The 23,283-nt window shown below is 39.5% G+C and overlaps 1 protein-coding gene across 4 annotated transcripts in view; it reads left to right on the top strand.

Annotated features, from left to right (window-relative positions):
* The first annotated feature begins 3,024 nt into the window (after nucleotides 1-3,024).
* nova2 (NOVA alternative splicing regulator 2) overlaps nucleotides 3,025-23,283 on the top strand; it is a 95,636-nt gene continuing 75,377 nt past the window's right edge. Inside the window, exons 1-3 of one of the 4 annotated variants that reach the window (XM_047392345.1) lie at nucleotides 4,080-4,548; nucleotides 5,893-6,152; nucleotides 9,916-9,984. In XM_047392345.1, coding sequence (XP_047248301.1) covers nucleotides 5,996-6,152; nucleotides 9,916-9,984 — 226 coding nt within the window. In that variant the 5' untranslated portion in view covers nucleotides 4,080-4,548; nucleotides 5,893-5,995. The other 3 variants (XM_047392347.1, XM_047392344.1, XM_047392346.1) reach the window with 3 other exon arrangements.

A 23,283-nucleotide genomic window follows, 5' to 3' on the forward strand; every position in this document is an offset into this window, starting at 1 on the left:
AGGAACAAAACAAACGGGCAGGCAAGACAGGCATGGCATGATCAAAAAAAAAAAAACAAGACTTGGTTAGAGAACAAGACATGAGCATGAGAGTGAAAGATGTTTCCACGAAGACAAACAGAGCTTGTGTGAATATATCGAGTGAAAACCAGGTGGAGCAAGGAGACAGATTAACTTGGACAGGTGAGCCGAATAAACTTAATTGACAGACAGAACAAAACGTGGCAAAACAGAGACTCTAATAAACAAACTAGAAAAACATGAAGCTAAAGCATAACCAGATCCGAAAACCAAACTTGACAAAACATGAACAAGACGACAAAACTAAAGCATGACCAGGAAAATAACAGAAGCATGATTCAAAATCTAAGAAGAAACCCGAAACCAAAAACCAAACAACCCTACATCATGACAAATAACAGTGACAAGGAAAATAAGAAAACTACAGTGTGAGAAAGTTACAAGAACTGGGTTTAAGTTGTTGGACAAATCACAGGCTGTTCTGGATCTGAGGAGGGATTGAACCAAAGACCTGTTGGAGGTTTAATAGATCCTTTTGACAAAGAGATCCCCCACGATGTGCTGGAGGTTGTCACTACAGAAAGGGGTGTCTGGGTTTCCCAACCTGTGACCCTGTAACAGAACCTTGGATAGATGGAATACCAAGGATGGATGGACCACAGGGTGTTGTTGAGGATAACTTATAGGATTAATACTAAATATAAGACAAAAATGAGTTAGACATGAATATTTGGAAGAGTTCCTTGACCTCATGAAGATTCACCGCTATGATTTGATTTCCAACAGAATGAACCTTAATAAACACAGATTTATTTCAGACAACTAGTCACTTTTTTAATCTAAAGATGTAAAAATCAGGTAAGTTCCACTCAGAATTGTCAGTCAATCAGTCATTTTCTACCGCTTATTCCATAGTGGGTCACAGGGGAGCTGGTGCCTATCTCCAGCAGTCTATGGGCGAGAGGCAGGGTACACCCTGGACAGATTGCCAGTCCATCACAGGGCAACACACAAACAACCATGCACACACTCATTCATACACCTACGGTCAATTTAGAGTGACCAATTAACCTAACAGGCATGTCTTTGGACTGTGGGAGGAAGCCGGAGTACCCGGTGAGAACCCACGCATGCACAGGGAGAACATGCAAACTCCATGCAGAAAGACCCCAGGCCGGGAATCGAACCCAGGACCTTCTTGCTGCAAGGCAACAGTGCTACCAACTGTGCCACCGTGCAGCCCATGTAGAATAAAATCCATTCTATGTGTTCCTCTCAGTGTAGTTGTGTTTATCTGTTTTTTATTATATTTAGATAACTGTACTGTTTTTTGTGTCTTTGTTCTGTTATTCTGTCTGTGGAGTTCCTGTTTAATGTTCTCTAGGTACATCTGTTTGTCTCCTCCATCATTTTTGCTGTTTTTAAAGCGGGGAAGGCCTTGTTCAATTTAAGTCTTTATTCAGTATTCTGCCAAGTTTCTGTGCTTGCAGCCTAAATAATTAGACCATCCTGGGAATTATAATTATTCTGTTCTAGGGCACTTTAGGTTTTGTTTAACTGTGACATTTAAAGATTTAATCTTGTAATCTCCCATCCCTTTTGTTTCCCTTCTTTATCCATGCAACTACAGGACAATAAGCATTATTTTTTTCCAAACACACACTGAGCTAAATTAATCTTGATTTGTTACACTTGTCTTCATGAAGACCATCCATTAACATAAAAACCAGTGAAGGTGGAGATCCAATGCATAGCATGGGAGAGGGAGATAAACTAGAAAATCCAGTTCATGCTTCAGTCGCTCCCATTCCAACAGACTACCACCAGGTGGCGCCAGCAGTCCTTATTTTTTCTTGTAACAGCTGATTTTTGTTTACACCCTGAATATCCATTTAGCTGCTGTGAATCCAGCGTGAACACAACCACCAGAAAGCATCATGTTATCAAACTCTGCAGGGAGCACCGGAGTCAATATGTTACTGCTGTTTAGGAGGATTTATTCTCGGAGAAAACGTGTCACACAAAACACTATTTCCGATTCAAACCATCAGAGAGGAAATTACGGACACAACAAGACAGATTTTGGCATAAAGGGTTGGAAATTTAGATTTTTTTTTTTTGTCTCCGTCCACGTTAGTTCAAATCTCGTCACTCTTTTTGCAGCCTTTTTTTTGGTGACTTAACTGGGAATTCCAACATCGGCTTCCAAAGTAACAGATCCATCACTTGGGGAGTGTCCTCTCTCTCTGGCTGTTTCCATGAGGAGGAAATTTATGTGAAGCCCAGGAGAACATTTTCTGTTGGCCAAATTGAAGCTTTTTGCGTGCTGATTATGACATTACAGGAAAACTGACTTATTACTGTGAACTGGTCTTTTACTGTTTGCATGTAGAGTTCAGTTCAACCCTCAGAGGTCCTAAATGCATTTAGGGGGCTCAGTGTCTGTCGCCAAAAAAGCAAATCTCTTACTAACATCTGCTTGTAGCTCCAGCCTAATAAAAACTGAAGAATGCTGCAGCTCTGTGTGCTTTACAGCTCACGAGCTTACTTCACTTTTTCCATGTAGATGAACTGGCCATATGGGACCCTCAAAACTCCAACCTTTTAACAGATTTTGCTCCAGCGCCAAATGTATAAATGCATGTGTCAAACTGAAAGTGTGCTACGCTCAGCCTGCTCCTGCAGCCAGGTACCCGTGGCCTTCCATGCGTCTGGGTAGCGCCTGCTATCTGCGGTGCAGAATCTGCTGCAGACTACAGCTTGGAATCCATCTGCCTTAGATTTGCCACATATTCCCAGAGACTCACCAGTGTGTTTCTCATGGCAATGCGAAATGGTGTGAGAATAGCTGCTCATTGTGCCTGACTGAGTGTGTTTGTCCATGTGTGCAAATGTGTGTGTGTGTGTGTGTTTGTTCACAGGCAGGACAATGTCACCTTGACTGCAATGAACAGGAGGCATCACTGAGACTGAGAGGGTTATATAGAGCATCTGTAGAGCACCGGACACAGACAGGGAAGAGCTGGGGACCTGAATGTATTTGTGAGTGTGTGTGAGAGAGAGAATATGTGAAATGTGTGTGAGAGAGAGGGAGACACTCTGAGTCGGGTATAGCTCTCTGAGACAGCTCACAGTGCCGGAGGATCGCTCTGCAGAGCAACGCAGAGATGTCAGGAGCGGCGCACACAGGTGGGTCATACAGCAGCCAAAGGGACAGGTGATGCATGCTGGATGAGTGTAACGTTTGTTAAGTTCTGAGCATAAAACCAATCCAAACATATCAAATTCTAAGAATTCATGTTCTGTCTTTATTTCTTTATATTTTGCATGACCGTGCTTTTTTGAACTCTGACATGAGGGTCACTGTTGTCGGCTTTGTGCCAGTGGACAAATATCTGCTCAGTCAGTCAACAACAAACATTAACTGTCCTGTTTTTCCTTTATTATTCACCAAAAAATAATTTATGCTCTTTACTTTCAACCGGTTAAACCAACTCCATGAAATTCAACAGTAAAATCGGATTGTTGTAGCCCTCCTTCCAGTTTCTATGTGCAGCGGAAGTTCTGTTCTGACAGGTACTGCTGAAGACCGTCCTCTGAACTTCACTGCCTAATCGCATTTTGGCGCTACGGTTGCAAACTCAAAACCTCTCCATCATGTGACCCCCCTTGGATGAATATATCTTCTGTCTGATATTCTCGTCGGAGAAACGCGACCTGAGCCAATCGCGTCCCACTGGAGGCGTCGCTCTGTTCCCCTAATGGGTTCGCTCAGGATGCATTTACGTGTCGTCGACAATGAGAACACTTGATACATATATAGAGTATATGTAGTTTTTACGTGGTATGGCCTCTTTTTGCATAAATTACAGCATCAATACACTTCAGCACTCCCACTGTTAAGTTAAAGAAGCATAGCTTTGTCCAATAGCAATCTTTAGCTCATCTGCATTGCTGGGTTTGGTGTTTCCCAGGTGCAGCACACCTGAATCCAATGAATGGTTCATTAGACACCTTCTGCAGAACACGACAGAAAAATGACCTATGTGAATCAATGTTGAAGTGGGAACATGTGTGAAACATGCAGGATGCTGGCTCTTGAGGACTGGATTTGCCAGTCCTGCTCTATAGGGTTTAGGGATACCATGGTCATTGAACCAGCTATTGGTACCTCTGGCAGTGTGGACCAACTCCAAGTCCTGCTTCAAAATGAAATCAGCATCTCTAAAAAAAACTTGTCGACAGAAGGAAGACTGAGGTGCTCTAACATTTTCTAGTGGACAGCTGTACTGACTTTGGATTTTAAACAAAGTGGACCAACACCAGCAAATGACATGGCACTTCAAATCATCACTTAGTTTAGAAATTTCTCACCGGACCTCAAGCAGCTTGTATTCTGTGCCTCTCAACTCTTCCTACAGTCTCTGGGTCCTTTATTTCCAGCTGAAATGTAAAATTTGATTTCATCTGGAAAAATGTCTTTGGACCACTAAGCAACCGTCCAGTCTCTTTTTGTCATTGGCTCAGGTAGGATGCTTTTGTAGTGGTTTTGCCCTTTGTCCTGAATACATCTGCTGGAATCAGTGCTCTTGAAGCATTAAAACCCGCTGGGCTTTGTTTCCCATTCCTCTACAAGCTCTTTGTTTTTTTTCTGCTACACTTTTTCCTTCCACTCAACTATCCTGTTATACTTGGAAAAAGTAGTCTGTGAAGAACAAACCTTTTTTTAGCGTTGACCTTTGGCTGTCCTTGTCACTGACTGTCTACTGAACAACTGTCGAGTTAGCAGGCTTCCCCGTGATTATGTAGGCAATAATATGGCATAGCAAAACGTTTGTATATTAAAAATAATTGTATTAGTCTTATGTAACTCTTTGTACTAAAAGTGTCTGATTTTGGGTTTCCTTTAGCTGGGTGCCATATTTATCAAGTTTTAATTTAGTCAATCTAAATCTAAATCTGCGTTTGGATTTAATTTATTGAAGTTAAAGTTTTTCGTGATATTCTAATTCATAGAGATGCATGCGGGTTCTTGTTTATTTATTTAGGGAGCAAACGTTCTTTTGCCAACGTTTATTTAAAAACACCTAATGTATTTTTATTTTTTTACTATTACTTGATTTCTATCAAAAACTTGCAGCATATTTCCTAAAACGAGTAAGACGCCATAGTGAAAGCTACGGAGGGTGAAAGTTCTGAATTTCCGAGCAGCCGTGAATGCATCACTAGGCCCAGTGTCGTCAGCCGCTTCCCTGCGCCTCCTCCAGCAGCCAGTCAGAGGAGGGATGCTCTGAACGCAAGACTGCAGCATCTTCACCGAGTGAACGAAACGTCTCTTTCTCCGCGTCTTCCTCCAGCTCCGCGTCTCCGGACTCTCACCGCCCGCCGACACCCAGGGGTGTCTTTATTCCACGCCCGGAGCCAGGACAGGACAAGAAGAGAGAGATCGCACCGAATAACAGATCGGATTTTTTTTATACATTATCATCGTTCCGCCAATTTTTCCTTTCTTTCGTTCTCTGTTGATTTTTCCCTCTTTGTTGTTTTTCTTTTTGTTGTTTTATTCATTGTTCGCAGAGGAGCGCAATCCTCCTGTTCTGTCGGACATGAGAGCTGCTTGCAGCGGAATGATACACATATCCTAGCACGCATATCTGAAGGTTGCTGGAAGATAGATTTTTTTTTATTTTCCCACAGGACAGCTGATCCGCAGGGCTTTGGGATTTTTTCCTCTCCCTGTCTGAGCCGACCATCTTTCCGTCGCTGCGCAGCATCTCTCTGTAGCGCAGAGAAACGCGCAGCTCAACCTGCTCCGTCCGTAAGAAAAAAGGCGTATTTCCCCATTCTTAAAGCGTTCTCGCTTTCTCCCAGGACTCATCTGCACGGCTGCGCTGCGTAAAGACCAGCGGAGAAAGGGAAAAACACGGGGATTTAAGCGCAGACGCAGCTTAAGCATCTAAGAGCGAGCTCGAAAATGATGGCCGGCGGAGCTGTACAACAAAACGGCATTTTCTCAAATCCTCATCATCACAATCAGCAACCACACATGGAGTCCGACCCCCCGGATTCGCGTAAAAGACCCCTGGAGACCCCGACTGAGGCCAGCAGCACTAAGCGCACAAACACGGGAGGTAAGAGATGGGGATGCTGGAAAGCCAAGCAAACCTGAGTGAATGTGGGAACATGACTGAAGAAACGGAAAAGCAGGTTGATCCTAACCGTTGTAAATAGAAACTTAGTGGGAAAAAAAAAAAAAAAAACCTGCCGCAGATTAATAGGTTGGTGTTTTGTAACGAAACGCTATAAATGGAGAGGGGCTGTTTTTATCCGCGCACTCGTGAGCGGCAATCATTTTCCATCAGCATTAAAATAATCACGGGTCGCCGCTTCTGATGGGAAGGAAACAATGAGGGGAAGCGCGCAGGGATTTGGAGGGAAGCCTTCGGTTTCCTCCCTTGTAATGATGCAGCCTTTTTTTAAAACCAATCTGTTTTTATTATTGTCATATTAAATATTACTGCGTCTGAGGAAACTAGGCGGCCATGCTAGGGCCAATATAAAGGATGTAAACAAGTGAACGCCAGGTGAAGAGGTTTGGCTTCTGTGCGCGATCGCAGGGTCTCATCCCGTCGACGGATGACCTTGTGGTAATCTCCCACATCAGCCACCGTCACCGCGCTGTGTGTGCAGTTACACAAGCGGATTCATAGGAGCAGCAGGCCTGTGGCAAGTCGATGAAAAACAAGAGGTGCCCAGCTCAGACTGCGACAGTCAAGCTGTGTGTGTCGTTCTTTATTGCAGTGCCTCTTTAAGGAAGGTGTTTGTGTTTTCTGCTGCAGTTTAATATTCAGATGATGTTTTTTCATTATCTTCAAACTGGATGGAATATGTCACCATGGCAATCACCACATTTGGTTTTTGTTTACTTGCTGTCATGCGCCAAGCATCCCCATCACCTGGCATTACAACCATCCGTAGCATAAACTGGCCATGCACTCCCTCCATCATGGACATTCTGGACATACAATGCACTTTTAATAGACTTCTCGATACACCGCACAGGTGTAATGCAATACTAGCATAAAGAGATCAGGTTCCGCAAATTCAAGGGAAATGTTTCTTTAAATACAGACTACCAACGTGAGTAAGAGTTAAAGGGATAGTTCACTATTTTAAAACTGAGGCTCTGTCAAAACAAAGTAGAAATGCACCGATTAGGTCTATTTGAGGTTTGATCTGCCGGTTCTGACTTTGAGTAATAATTTTTTCTTCTCCAAAAACTATACCACATAAAAATATGTCATGCAGGTCCTTTGATAGACGTTTTACCTTTTTAAATGCAACACAAATGAAGGAATTACAGGTTTATCCCTTTTGATGCTGCAAAGCAAATGTTTACCATTTTAATCAGATTTTTTATATATCTTTCAAGTGCATCAGAGGACATAATGTAGATTGTTGCATAACTAACCAAAAATAGTGGAAGTTCTTGGTGTTGATGAAATAAATGAATAGTAAGCATAAACTCTGATGTTTCAGTATTTCACCTGCTGATCCCAAATCAGAGCCCATCAGGGGTCAATTGTCAGCTTACAACCTCTGGACAGTTTTTTGTGCATCTTCACTGATAAGCAGATAACATCTTTCTTGTAGAAGATAACACTCTACATGTGTTCATTTGATATAAATCCAGAGTAGTTAATTCTGGGGGCGGGACCTAATGGCTAAACCAAGAGGGGTTAAGACCAAAGCGGATTTCTACCATTTTAGAACAACTTCAGTCTCGAAAACGTCACGGTGCTGTTTTATGAACCTTTAGACCAGCTTCACATTCATTTTGGGCAGTTGTTTACCCAGATATTCATGATTATTTTCACGAAAAATGGAGGTAGGGGGTGTTACCCCACCAGTTATCTTCCTGTAAATGCAGAGTATTTCTGGTCAGACTAACAACTGTCTAAAGTCAAAGGAAAACGGTGTAAAAACATAATTTTTATTCTGGTTTAAGTGAACACTATTTTATTAAAATTTTCCTCTTCCTGATTGGTATTACAGGCAGTTACTCTGACTAGAAATTTAATTACATGTTCCATTCTAATCACTTGTTTTACACAGGAAGAGGATCACTCGTACACCTCCTCCAACCTACGGTTTTGTAATTAATCATCAGTATCTTTGTAAACAACTGCCCAATGCTAACATGCTGAGGTAAAGGTTCACATGTTTCAGATTGGAGTAGTTTCAGGAGGGTAAAAGTTTGCTTTGTTTTTCGTACATCTCAGATTAGCCGTTAGCATGGCTTCAGTGTCTGAGATCAACAGATCTGGATTTTACTGAATAAAACCCCATAGAGAGTTTTCTGCTGCAGGTAAAATAATAACTGTTCATAACTTTTTGACAGAGCTCCTGTTTAAAAATCATGAGCTATCCCATTAATATGCTGGCATACATTTAAACAATTAAAGGTAAGCTCTATGCATGTAGACTGATTAAAATAAGTTGTCTATCTTGCACAGATTTCACAGGACAGCACTTCTAATCACAAACTCCACGACATCAAACTAAAGAGGATTCTGGGAAATTAACTGAATCTGTTCAACACAATATGATGATCAAAGAAGAACTGTTCCTGCACAGTCTTAAAGGAGCACAGCACCTCATTTATAGGCAATTTTAGGTTGTTTCAAGAACATAGGCATGGGCCGGTGTGAGATTCTCACAGTAGGGAACCCTTGAGTAAAAATATGGTTTCATGATAATAACAGAAAAGTTCCAAAAAACAGTTTATCACATGATCTCTTGAAAACAAAAAACAAATGATTTTTTACTGCTGCTAAAATAATATTACCCATTGATTATTACAGTAATAATCAAGTTTTGTAGCATTTTTTTAAGTAAACAATGTTTAATGTGCAGATTATTATACCTTGATGCTGTTCTCTTCTTTATCATGTAACACAAGTATAGCAAGCTGATATGAGTGGTAAATTATTCAAATAGGTCAAATCTGACTTTCTTGTAAGCCAGGCAAAGGTCTAGGAGCCTTGCTTGAGCCAGCTGAGCAGCAGTGTGCAGCAGCATGTGTGGGAGCATTACGTTGTGCTCCACACAGCCAGAAAAAAACTTTGTTCACTCAGGCACTCAAAAGACTTTAAAACCGCTGGAAGGAACAGTAACTCCATAAACCCTTGGCAAGCTTGAGACCGGTAACCGGCCCATGCCTACAACAACCCCGACCGCCATCTTTGTTAGTAACAGTCTGAGAGTCCATCCAAGGGAGGGTGAGCTGCAGGTTAGCCGGCGGTGTTTAACTGCAGATCAATGTAGCACTCAGAGCACTAAAGCCTCCTCTAGGCTGTGTTTAAAAACCCACAGCCGGGGCCCTTGGGAACCTTCTTGCTGCCTGCGTAACGCTCAGCCAGCTTGTGCATTTAGACAAATGAAAAGCTTGGGATGATGATGACTTTTACTCAGGCGTAGAGGACGCCTGCACCACAGTCAGTTTAGCACTTCTTCAGGCAACCACATGTTTAAGTGTGGAAACAAACAGCAGTCGGAGCTTGGTGTTTGGGTCTATCATCTGTTTTCTAAATGTATTATGTTCTAATATGAATTAGTGATTTGTGTCTTTAAGATCATTAGTCTGACCACGTTTTACAGCCTGGGTTACATTACTGAGATCAGCCAAATAAGTGCTTAATGTGAGATGGAAGAAGATGTTGCAACTGGTTTTATTGTTGGGAAACAAACTCACCACATAGTAGTTTTTCTATCTATATTCGTGAAGCTGCACTCAGGTTGCAGATCTAAAGTTAGAGCTCATAATTCTGGTTGTTTCTCTGAATGATTAGTTTACGCCACACACTCCCCACCCCTGTGCTTCCTCTCTCGTAGTGGCCTTCCTGCAGCCCCTATTTGAATCTGAAGGCATTGTATACCCTCAACAAGAAACTGAGACTCATGGTAAGACAGACTTTGATCTTCTACCTCTTTTATAGTCTTACTGTTAACACTCCAACAACACGTGTGTGTGTTGTTTTTTCCTGAAGGCTACTTTCAGAAAGATTTTCAACAATTGTAGGATCTTTTAACAAAGTCTGACATTTAAATAGGATTTAAGGTTACACTGAGCGCCTTCATTCTTTTCATTACTCAGAGTAATGCATGAAATATTGTTTATATTGTATGTTTTCAGTTCCATAACATCCATTGCCATGCTTTTTTATGCAGATCCAGTGTTTGTTTTATTTCATGATGTTCAACATAACTGCACAGATGACCACTGATGACCTTTGACCTCATGCTGGCCATATCATCTGCTGATGTACTGTTGAATCTTCTGTTCATCCAAGCGGGATAAAAATGCTCTGTAAAAGTAAAAGTCACATGACTGTCCCTTATTGCAGTTTTAATTTGCCGAAACCGTAATAATATAATTTGGTTAGTAGCTCTATTAGCTGATAACAATTTTCGGTTTTCTTTATGGTCTGCTAGTTTCAATTTTGAGCAATTATTTATTACAAGAACAAATAATAATCAAAAATAAAATCAATAAAAAAAAGGCGGTCAGCTGTCAGAGTAGAAACCAAACAACATGGGATTGCCCCCCGCAGGTAATGAATCCCACTTGCTCACCCAAAAAAAAAAAAAAAAAAGCTGAAGCAGATCTTATAGACGGAAAAGATCAATGAGTAGCTGCTGTAGCTGGCGCTCGCCTCACATCCCCCCGCTCTCACCAAGCCGGGCTAATCCGCCGACCCTCAGCCATTCTCATGTGTTCACAGACCCTGGCTGCCCCTCACCCATGAAGCAGGACACAGCAGTCCCCCCCACACACACTATTAAAGGAATTCAGATTTCCCTCTCATCATGGAGCCTGCACATGTGATCAGAGATGTTTAATCAGCTCACTGTTAATATTTGATCTAGTTGCTCTTGTTTGAACTGAATGAACTACATAACTTAGGATAGTCTCATGATTCCATAATTAATGGAGCAGAATTTAGATAGACTGCATTTATTTATTCATTTATTTTGCTGGAACTGATGGAGAAAAAGATAAACTCATCAAGTCTGTTTAATTAATGCATATATTTAAATAAAAAATTTAGCTTCTCGTCTGTTTAAAAATAAATGCTCTGACCTATTTCCCTTATGCTTAGGACACACTCACCCATAAGACACTAAGAGCTTGCAAAAGGTACCATTTTAATCCACAACAGCATCCAGTTTTCAGAAAAAAACAGTAGAACTGCTTTTTTAGCTGCAGAACCTTGGCCCCCCCAGAGCACTCTTTCAGCTTGAAAACAAATGTAAGCTTCAGGGGGAAAAAAACTGCTTTTATAAGCCATTAATATGTCTTATGTAAGCACAAACAAATAAACGGAATGCTTTTTATATCCTTTGTTCATTTTCATTATAGGAATAGAACATTTAAGTGGACTGAAAACAAGTTTAATGTTTAAATGTGCAGGTCCTTAAACTGATGAGGGATCAGTTTGCGGACACACGAACACATTCGAGGTCCAACTCTCACTTTTATTATTTTATATCGTCTTTTTTTCTGTCTGTACGTCTCCACTACTTCCTCGAAGATGTAATACATTCATTTAGTAAATGGATTGGCTGGCTGTTGTTGGGAAGAAAGAGGCGAGGGGTGGTGCTTGAAACGTCCTTGCCAAGTGACACGCTGGACGGTTTCTGCATGTGTGTGTGTGCTGTGTGTAGGTGTTGCTGTGTTTTATGTTCGACTACCTGCAATGAGGGAGATGCAGTAGGGTGTGGAAATGATAGATTGCATTATGAACAGACACACACACACACACCACGCATACACTCGCTCATACTGTGTGCTGAGTCCTGGCTCTATGACTTCAGGTCTTTGATGATATCGATCTTAATTTTCTTTCTTCTGATGTTCCTGACGATGAACTGGACCTTATGTTTTTTGGGTTTTCTCTTCGGATGAGGGCAGGGATCTTCACATTGATCCGATGTCTGGAAGAAGCAAACAGCAGTGTGAGGCAGAGTGTGTTTTATTTTTAACATCACAGCTCAATAATAACAGTAAGGTAATAAACATGTAAAAAATATGTAATGTTATGTAATTATTAACTCACAGTGGTTACAGTAGGGCAATGTACCTATTACTAAGAGTAATACAAAGCAACATATTTAAAGATTACAATACAAAAACATGGTAATCTGTAATACTTTAACAAGAAAAGAGCTAACATGGTGAGCTAGATGTGTTAACATGAATAAGGATAAAATAAAATCATGGGTAACAATCAGTCCTCTTTAAAAACTAAACAAATATTTTATGACATATCCACAAAGACCTTAAACGGTCTATAACACCGTAATTACAAGAATTTTAAAACGGCAGCTCATTTTATTAAAAACGAACAAAAGGATGCTCCATGTTTTAATTGTGTTACATAAGCACTGAAATTCCCAATAAACAGAAAAGTTCGCTATGATTTTAATACCAAGTGGCAAAGCTGGACGTTACCTCACCAACCACAGCCTTAAAATCCAATATGGCTGTCATTAGTTTGAAACATGGTGAAACCTATAGTACAGTTTATCTGCACTTCTGGTGGTTTAATCTCACTAAATCAGTCAGCAGTTCATACTGTAGAACAGCGATTGGAGATATAAACTTAAAAGTCTATAATTTGTGGTGCATTTTAAACTAAATCAGTTTTTTTGGTTTCCACACAGCAACAAACACCACCTACATTCAGTTGTGCAGCGAAAACAGAACATTATAGTTAATTTTATATTTTTTTACTTCATCGCATCATTTAGTAATACTTTCATGCAACAGAAAATGAATAAAAAGACCAAAATTATCAATCGCAACTCTGCCGTCAGTTTTTGAGGTTATCATGATATCATTCTCAGCTTAGCCACCAGCACTTGTTCTTTGCTCACTTCTGTCCATTTCAGTTTCTACTGGGAGTTCTTGTATTATTTAGCACTGCTTTTCCTAAGCCAAGATCAATGTGCATGAATAACTTATGCTATTGGCTGTTCTGGTTAGTAGCTCCAAGTTATTGTTTAGCATACATGGTTAATTGGCTTCTTGTTTATCTTGGCAAATCTGTTACGGACATTTCTTCTGAGGACCACTAAAGGCAGCTCAAGAACCACAAGTGGTCCTACTACCACAGCTTGAGAACAGTTAACCAATAAAAGCCATAAAATTGAGCCAGGCAGAGTCTTTGTTGTAAAAATGTTGTTTACTGAGTAGAGCTCCAGCAGAAATCTATCCTCTGCCCTCTTTATGCCTCTTAGGCCTCGGTTTACTGTGGTACAGCGGTGAAATAAATGGAAATGTGGTCTTTATTATTCTGTAGTCCTTCATAAACCAGCCCAGTAACACATGACATCAATAATCATCCATTTCTACAAAATTTCTTTGAAACTAAATATTTGAGCTTCAGGGATGAATTTCATCTCTTCAAGAAGTTTTGCATTGCATATTTTTAACCATTATCAAAAGTTTCTACGAGGTACCTGTTATTATAATAGTTATTACATGATATTACACTGTAATTACATCACTATTAATAATATATATATATATATATATAAATAAATGCATAATTTGTGTTGATTTGATGCTTTTTCAGTGAATATACAGAATTGATTGCTATATACACTGAACACAGAGCCAAATGCTGTGTTTTTCGTCTGCGACGCGCTTGTTTTGTTCACTTTTGTGCTTCCTCGACTAGCGCCTCTCCCCTCTTCTCGTTTCATTTGTTCAGCCTCTCTCCCTTTTCGTCCATACTAATCATGCCTCTAACTGCACCCTCCTTCAACCTTTTCCTTCCATCCTTTTGTCCCTCACCACCCGCTCCCATCAATCGCCCGCTGCCGCTGACGTTGCTCACCCGGCAACTGTTTCCTAGGCTGATCGATGCGAAGCTGCCATCGGTAGCATAACTAGATGCATCTTTCCCTTTCTTCCTCCTCCTACACCCTACCGTTTATCTCTGTTTTTAAGCCAATGCGTCAAATTGCAAAAAAAAAGAAGGCATTGTACAGGGTGGGGTGAAGGCGCAGAGAGGTTGGTGACGTTCCCATAAAGAGAGACATGCTATTGGCTTAGCGACCAGTCGGTCACAGCTAACTGGCGGCTGATAGGTGAGGAGAGCAGGGTGGCGATGAATATGGATGAGGTAGTGCTGAAGCGGCCGACAGAGAGTGGGTGACTGGAAGGGCCCCCACCTCTACAATGGTCCACGAACAATACTGATTTTCACACACTCACACAGGCAGAATGCAAAGAAAGTGAACACTTTAGCTATCATTTCTAGCTGCCATGTCTGCTTGATTTTCTGCGCAGACACTCTCAGTGAATCTGATTGGCTCTCCCCCAGCCTTTGTTCGAATAAAAATTCTGCAGCAGAATGTTGTAATTTTAGGTTTTTTGTTTTACACTGTTGTGTTTGTCAAAATTAGGTGGAGTAATTGTATGAGGTTCAATTAGGTGAAAACATTTTAGACTGAAATGTAGGGTTAGGGTTAGTAGTTTTAAGTCTAATTTGGTAATCTAGGTAACATGTCACCTAGATAATAAAAATATTACAGAAACATTGGTGGTTCAATCCCTCCAGGAAAAGTACTCGGGTAAAAATGTATTTTTAAAGTAGAATTAAGGACACCGTCTCATTTCTTTAAATCTCTGACTATAAGAAAGGTCAAATGAATTTCAGGGTTGCTGTTATCTAAAGATTTTGAGCTTTTGTTCACTCAAACATAAATGTACAGCTGAATAACTAAATCAATGACATGAGGCAATGGAGCGGCAAAAACAATGTAACAGAAACATTTCCTGCTGCCTGCTTTTCTCTGCTAGCTCGTATTGTTTATGAGTGACGGAGGCCATCTTTTAGAACGTAGACAGCTGGTCAGAGCCTTGCTGTTGGAGAGCGTTACACGCGCCCGTGCGTGTGTGTTTGTGTGTGTGTGTGTGTGTGTGTGTGTGTGTGTGTGTTTCAACAAAAGACCAGAGGAGCAGAGGGGGGGCATGTTAGACAAAGCCTGCACACCCCTTTCACTCTCCCTGTTAAGGGAGATGAATATTTTCCAACTCCTTAGAACTCTAAGCCTCCATTCCAGAACCTCCCTATTGTGAACCCAGGCTCTGCTAACATTGTTAAAGACTTTTTTACCTCCCACCAGGAGTTTATATTTACATTTGTTCCATATGTTTTAGTTTTTCATACCAAATTGTGATATTTGTTATGTGTGTTTTTTATCCACCTTTTTCTCACTTAACCACATCTAATGAGTATTAAGACAATTTTTGCAATGAAAATCAAATTTTATTCAGTGTTTTGGTAAATCAGCGTGCAAAAATTAAATATTAACAGCTGTTCAAGAAATTGCTTATAATTTATGCGTCATTTTTAAACAAATTTATTTACCAATTCTTTATGAAACAATTAAAGCGCCATCTGTCAACATGTCTGATATATAAAATGTTTATTGAAGACAAACAGATTAAAATAATAGTTTTCCACCAAGGCCTTGTTATTTTCAAGATTGTATTAATTTTGATTTAACTGCATCAGTTTGAAAGCCAAACATATTTGTTTCTATCTGAAAAAAATCTGATACTAAATAAAAAAAAAAATGTTTTAGCAAAGGCATCTATCGTCAAATTGAAAAATGGATAAATTAATAAAAAATGAGGAGAATAGGAAACATTTAAAAAAATCGTTTTAACAGAAAAATATCTCATTCATTAAATACTTGTTTACATGAAGGGCAAAAAGTAAGAAGTCTGCTGAGAGGGCAGCTGTGATCTTCAGCCGCTCTGCTTGGCCTCTACAGGCCCGAGGACACCAGATCCTAGGATTTGAGCATTCAATCCCCCCCAACGTTGGAGAGCCTATTCTGGGCCTGCCGGGTCTGTGGGGGCCTTAGCAACAGATTGGACTGCTTACACATCCAGTTATGCCGTGGTGGAGAAGGATTTATTATTTATTGTAAACAAACACCATAGCACCAGAACCTCTTTTTGTCGAACCGTCCACAAAGGCTAAAAGGTAAATATGCACACAGTTATTTTTTCTTCAAGCTTCATGGACTCTGCATTTACTTTGGCAGTTTTGTCTAAACACACAGAGGGTGGAGTGCTTGGAGATAATGCTTTAAGCTCAATAGATCCATGTTACTTGTTCCATTCATAACGAGCTTGTGGTCATTTTATTTCTGAAAGAATGGCTATTTGTGAATTCTCCTCTACTTGTTAAAGGAAGTGTGGGCTCTTCCTGTGTGTCGTGTAACTGCAGGGACATGCCTGTGTGTGAGAGATGCTCGGCGGAGTGAAAACAAAGACCCTCATCCCAGCAGCTGGTGGGAAACCCTGTAGTTACTCAACTGCAGACACTACATCTACACATCACATACACACATATACTCTGTTTTGTCATAAACCACCACTTTAATTGAGTAGTTTCCAGAGCAAATGTGTAATAACTTTATTTCCATAACTATTACAGCGTGCTTGTGTTTGTGGTTCAATATGGCCACAGGGAATCTGGCAGTTTGGAAAATATAGTCACAGAAGTATAAACGAGAAGTGAAGAGAATAAAACAATACTGTGACATCCACATATGTTTCCAGGCAGGTGTGCTGATTAGCTGTGTTGTGCACAGTGTACTGCATTTTAAGGTGCTTTAAATGAAAGTCTGCGATGATCTAATGGTGGCTCTGGCAAAGACAATGTCTCTGCAGCATCTGTAGCTGTTAGCAAGTTGTGGGTTGGAAAGTTTGATTTATTCTCTGGTGCTTGTTCGACTTTGATTGAATCTCTTCTCAATAATAAACCAAAAGCAATAACCAAAATCAGCTGCAATAATTGGTGGAAATTGGGAAATACAATATAAGAGTTGGAAAGTGGAAAAGTGCAAGTCAGATTTGTCATTATAGTGTATTCATTTCAGCTTCTAGTGTCTTAGTTAGATTAAACTTACTGTAAACTTGTTCTTTATGTGTAAAGGGCAAAACATAGTCGCATGTGACTTCGCGGACCGCGCAGACGTCCGCTGGACATGTCCGTGCAAAGCTCAATATTTACTACTGCGTACGTGGTGCCACACAATAAACTGCTTGCGGGGAAAAAGTCTCCACATTGAGCTGTTTTATATGTGACACACTGCTCTGAGCAGCCAGTCACGAGTATAAGCAGCTTCATGGCCACTCTATGCCTCACACTGACATGTCTATCCCTCTTCTTTGTCCCTAGTGTGGTTTAATGGTCTTTATCACCACCTTCTTTTCTTTTTGTTTTTCCAACGCTACACGGCAAATTAGTTCTGCCTCCCCGTACGATGACGCTATGGCAGAAAGTGTGGGAAATGTAGGAATTGGTCACCAGAAATATAGGAAATTGGTATGCTCGACTATGAAGTTGCGGACTGTCCGCTTGGAGTCCGCGCTGCTCGCAGTACACCTATGTTCTGCCCTTTACACATTTTTCTCATATTTATCTGTTAATTTCTCAGTTTACATGTTAATCATTATTTATACATTTTAAATTGCCAAAACAGGTTGTTAAAATTATGGCAAATACTAAATAACAGCATTTTAATTTCTCAAGACCAACACTTGAAGTAGTTTACTCGTAAACCTATATTTTGTTCTATCTTAACTTGCTGCACTGGCACAAAAATTAATTCAATTCAGTTTTATTTATATAGCGCCAATTCACAACACATGTTGTCTCAAGGTACTTCACAACAGTCAGGTTCATACATTCCAATTAGTCCTAACCATTGAACAGTGCAGTCAGAGTTAAACCATTAAACCATTAACTGTTATTATTTTGCAAGCGCTTTTTACCACAGTCAGTCATTTTGCTGCTAATCATGCCTGGCTTGGCTAACTGTGTTACCTTTCATGCCTGGCTTGGCTAACTGTGTTACCTTCAGGCCTGTTTGAATCATTGCCTTAACTTTGCCACCATACAAAGTCAGTCAGTCATTTCCTACCGCTTTTTCCATAGTGGGTCGCAGGGAAGCTGGTGCCTATCTCCAGCAGTCTATGGACGAGAGGCGGGGTACACCCTGGACAGGTCGCCAGTCCATCGCAGGGCAACACAGACACACACAGGACAAGAAACCATGCACACACTCATTCACACCTAAGGGCAATGTAGAGAGACCAATTAACTTAACAATCATGTTTTTGGACTGTGGGAGGAAGCCGGAGTACCTAGTGAGAACCCAAGCATGCATGGGGAGAACATGCAAACTCCATGCAGAAAGACCCTCGGCCTGGAGTCAAACCCAGGACCTTCTTGCTACAAGGCAACAATGTTACCAATGTGCAGCCCCCATACCTTTTGAAATATTTTAAATTATGACAAAAGCAACTACATTGTGCATTTCATCCTCTTGCAAGACTATTTGACAGAATGCTAACCTCTTAAAAGTGGCTGTAGGCATTCGCTTCAATGCTCACCTCATTGATGCTGATATGTTTGCTCTTGTCCTAACCATTGTTTGCTTAACCTTAACCCAGCTATGGTACTAAATAATTTTTTGATAAAAAAAATATGGAACCATTAGTTTAAAGGTAGTAATTCACATGCGGTGTGAACTCATGCTTCACTGAAAAATCTACTTGACTGTAACCTAATATCTTAAAAGTGACTGTTAGCACTGCTAATCAATTCCCCCCATGCTAATTTTGTTTACTTCCGTGTAATTATTAGCTTAGCTAATGTCTTATTTTTGATAAGACATGGAGCAATTATTTCAGAAGTTATGCTTTTAAGGGTGCCTTGTAAATAAGAGCACTGCTGCTCTCTGCTCAGCCCGTGCATGCTAGTTTTGCTGGAGTACTAACTTTAACTACTTTAGCATAGCCATGGTACAATGTCACTTTTGATCATACATGGAGGAATTATTTTAAAATTAAGTTTTTCATATGTGTGTTGTACTCGTAAACAAATGTTTATGCTAATCTCACTGATGCTAATTTTATGTACTCGTATAAATTCACCTCCTTGGCTTTTTCTAGAGTTCAGTGTACTCCTGCTCCTCTTGAGAAAGTACTTTAAAGAAAGCTACCTACAGTAAATGAAAGCACTACTAATTGTTTCTTAGCTTATTTATGCTAATAGTCAAACTGCAGGCCATTAGTTAGCAAAAGTTATAGCAGCATTTTATTATCTGTGTACAAACGAAACAACTCAGGAATACTGTCATCCATTGTTATTTTTGTTACCCCTAACTCCTTCATCAGATTTCGTTTTGTTTTGAGGAACAGTCACCATACCTTAGACTACTAGCTCAGCAGATACCATAGTTTATAAGCATGATATAGGACACTGGTTTATATTTTACGCTATATTTTTAACAGCTTGTGTAGTAGCTCTCAGCTTTCCATTGATTTCACAAAAGTAGATCCCAAAGGTGCGTCTTGTAAGAAACCCCAGAAACGGCCCTTCCATCATGCTGTTTGAAAGAAAACGCACTAGCAACTAATTGTAACAACATAAATATGGAGTTTTTCCTGTTCTTTTTATGACTAAAGGTATACATACATATTATTTTGTCACGATAAAAGATTTGCTGCACATGCATACATAGCTAGTTTTCTCTTCAGTTTAATTATCATTTATGAATAAGCAGTTTGTAATTAAATGAATGCATCTTGATCATAATTTGATTTTAATGTTAGCTTAGCCTTAAAATGAGAGAATCCAGGTGGTTATTATGTTTGGATTTTCAGGAAGCATCACATAAATGTTTAGTTTTCGGAGCATAATTGTCCCACAATTAGAATTTGCAACTGACAGATGGAATAATACTTAACAAATCCTCTTTCTAAATCAGTTTTAATTAGCATTCCTAAGTATTTTATGGTAACAGTGTTACCATGCAACTAAAGTGATGAACATGACTCATGTATTACATCTCTTTACATACATGATGAGTCACAGTGCCGAGGTGTAGCAGGCCTGTTTATGAGATGTCGGAAACGATCTGTTTGCGGAGGAAGTGTTTCAGAGACTGTTTCTTTATCTGCTCGCTGATGCACACGTGCATTTGCATTTGTCTGCGTATAGATGAGTGCACGCGCAAGTGTGTTTCGTATTTACCAATTCCCCTGCCTTATTAATAAGAACGTGTTATAATTAGCCAGCTTTCTATCTAAAGCAGGTCAGTTCAAGGCTTCTTACACAAAGTGGGTCACTGTAGAGACAAGAGGAGATGGGACTGGAAGGAGGAGAAGTGTGGAGGAAACTGGAGGAGAGCTGAGGAGGAAGGAAAAAGGAAAGTAAGGAAAAACAAGAGCAGTAAGAAAAGAAAAATGAAACAGACACAACAATCTGACACTTCTTTAAGCTCCAAAGCAAACTGCTGCTTTGAGGATCAATGAAATGCTTTTGGCACAAAAACATTACATCATCTCTGCATCAGTCAGCTCAGACAGTGTTGAGGTAGAGCTTCTATCTCAAAGATAAAACTTGCACCACTCATTTTAATGGTTATGTGACAAATGCATTAAATATGTGCAAATATTTCACAAAAATCCTTAAAATCAGTCAAGATATGTTTCTCTTCTATTTATGTTTGGATAAATAGTTCGTTGTAAAAAAAATCAGCATTGCTCGGTAAGCAAGTTCTGAGTGGTTTATTAGTATGAAATAGAGCCAAAGAGAACTCAAATATTCCTCTGGATGAAGAAGAGAGAAATAAGTGAACAGGAGAAGCAAAGAGCAGGTGGACGATGTTATGACGAAGAGGATGCTGAGGTTTCAGATGTTCATCAGCATGTCTGTTTTTTCACGTTTATATTGTTGCTCCAGATAGAATTAGAAACAAACCCACTAAAAGCAGCTTGCCTGCAGGCTTAGATTCATCTTTAAAAAAAAGGAGGGGATTCCCACAGGGTAACCTGAGGTTAGGATAGTTATTCTTTCCTGTTCATCCCCCTGCAGTTTGTATTTCATCACTTGCCGAGATGTGGAAGGGCAGGGGAGTGTTAGGTTTCCTGTGGGTGTCTGCTTTGACTTGCCTGAGCCCACCCAGCGACTCCATGGTGATCCCTCACTAACATGCATAGTTATGTGGTGTGAAATGGGACATGTTTTTTGTGGGATTTCTTTCTACTTTAAAGGTACAAGTTTGAGGACCTGGGGCAAACATTTGTAAATCTACCTCTTTTTGAACTGCAAGTAATGACTAAAAGGGGCACAGAAAAGGTCAAAGTTAAATAGATTATAGATTTTTCTAAGTTGATATAATAATGAGTTGCACTAATCAGCTTCTTTTAAATGATATAAACATTTACGTTTTAATCTCAAAACTGTTTGAAAGTCTTTGACATTAACTCGACATGTTTGGAGTGCCTTAATCTTACTTTTCTAAATATTTTAAGTAGAAATCTTTCCAGACAACTACGACAGAAGAAGTCTAATTAGCTTTAATACGTGGAAACACCTTTGTGTGTGCAATGTGTGCTAAAATCCCTGTGTAGATCTTACATTACATCACTGAAAGTCTGTTTAGAATTTGGGAAAGTCATATGGCTTACAGAACAGAAAATCATTGGTCTTTTTTAAGATGTTATTTTCTCCTAATAAGTTTTCTTCAACCTTGTTTCCTTCTCTTTCACATCCAGATTTCTGATACTTAAACAACACAGCATTTTGCTAATGAAAGTTAAATATAGTGAGGTGGAAACGATGATGTTTTTAGTATTATTGAGACTCCGTCCTCTGGGTTTGTGCACCTGAAGTGAAAACAGGATGCTCCGGTAATGATGTGCTCCTGAGTCCTCAGTTGTGCACCTGAATAAAAGCCAAAAGAACAGCAGTGAGAAAGTGTGTCCCTTACAGTAAACCTATTTTTAATCTATCCCCAGAGTTTATGTGTCCTGGATTATTAGATATATTAAATGCTGCAAGGCTAAGAGACCAGTATCAGTTTAAAGAAAAGCCTCCAAACATGCTCAGTGAGAAACTAAACTCCGATCTAGAATAGGTCTTAGGCAGTTCTTCCAGAGTGACCTGTAAGCCATTTTCTTTTATTAAAACATTTCCTTTTACGTTATTAGTTAGAGTTCATTGCTGATGGTGCAAACTTTTGATGTTTGTATTCAATGACATTTTGTTTTCATTGAAATAGTGTTTTAATCCTTTAGATTTGCTGACAGTTAGATTTAAATATTTAAACCAACTGTTTAGCCTTAATTAATGCTGCAGAGCAACTCACCGTCATTGCATAAAATGCTGCAACGCACAATTATTTTCCATTTATTCAGAAAATGTATATTTTCCCAAGTACGGTAAGAAAGAGGAGAAACCTTGGAGAGCTGCCATTAGTTTTCACAGTATGCTGAAATTAAAACCAAAGGCTGATCTTTTAGGAAGGGATGTTTTATTTTCTTTCTTTATTTTTTAAAAATAGGCTGATGAATGGGATGAAATCCATCAAGGCTTCTGCTTATGTTTTTTTTGTTGTTGTTGTTTTGTTCGGATTCTGTTTTAGTTTTTCAATTTTCACAAGGGGAAATCTGGGGGACAAATTCTGTTGCTTTTTATCCAGAGCATCAAATAAATACCCAAAACCAAAAACCTTGAAATTTAATTTGACATGTTTACTTGTATAAAAACTCCTTTAAAAGATGGTGCTTTTGACTTAAAATGAAAATCTAGCTACTCTATTAAGATAGCTCCAGTTCCACAAATACATACATTTTTTACTAATAAACAAACGTTTTTCTTCTTACGGATAAACCTTCCTGGCTGATTAATAATGGTGATAAATCCCAAACCTCATCTATAATTTTAGACAAATTTTCTAATAGTTTTGGGAAGATTTTATATTACTTGCTATTTCCAGTAAATATGTTTCTGATCCCCGTTTGGGCCAGCTGATTCCCATAAAAAATATGGCAAATTTTGACGCCTGATTAATAGTAGATCAAATAAAATGTATTTAAATGAAATTAAGAAATAGTGAATGGGTGAAATGTGCTGTTTTAGGTGTGGTTCTTGTGGTACTTTGGTATTTCAGTATATAATGGTTTATCATTTTTACCTTGGATCCCCCAAACAAAGCATTTTATAATGTCCAAATACATATTTTTCAAAACATTTTCTCCAGGGTGAAAATATCTTGAACCAAAGTTTAATTTTCATGGTGACACCTAACACAGCTTTTTAAAACAACAATTTAAGCCATGCTCTGTTTATCTTCTGTGGTTTTTGCTATTCTTTTGGT

Source organism: Girardinichthys multiradiatus, chromosome 18 (genome assembly GCF_021462225.1).
Source record: "Girardinichthys multiradiatus isolate DD_20200921_A chromosome 18, DD_fGirMul_XY1, whole genome shotgun sequence".
NCBI lineage: Eukaryota > Metazoa > Chordata > Actinopteri > Cyprinodontiformes > Goodeidae > Girardinichthys > Girardinichthys multiradiatus.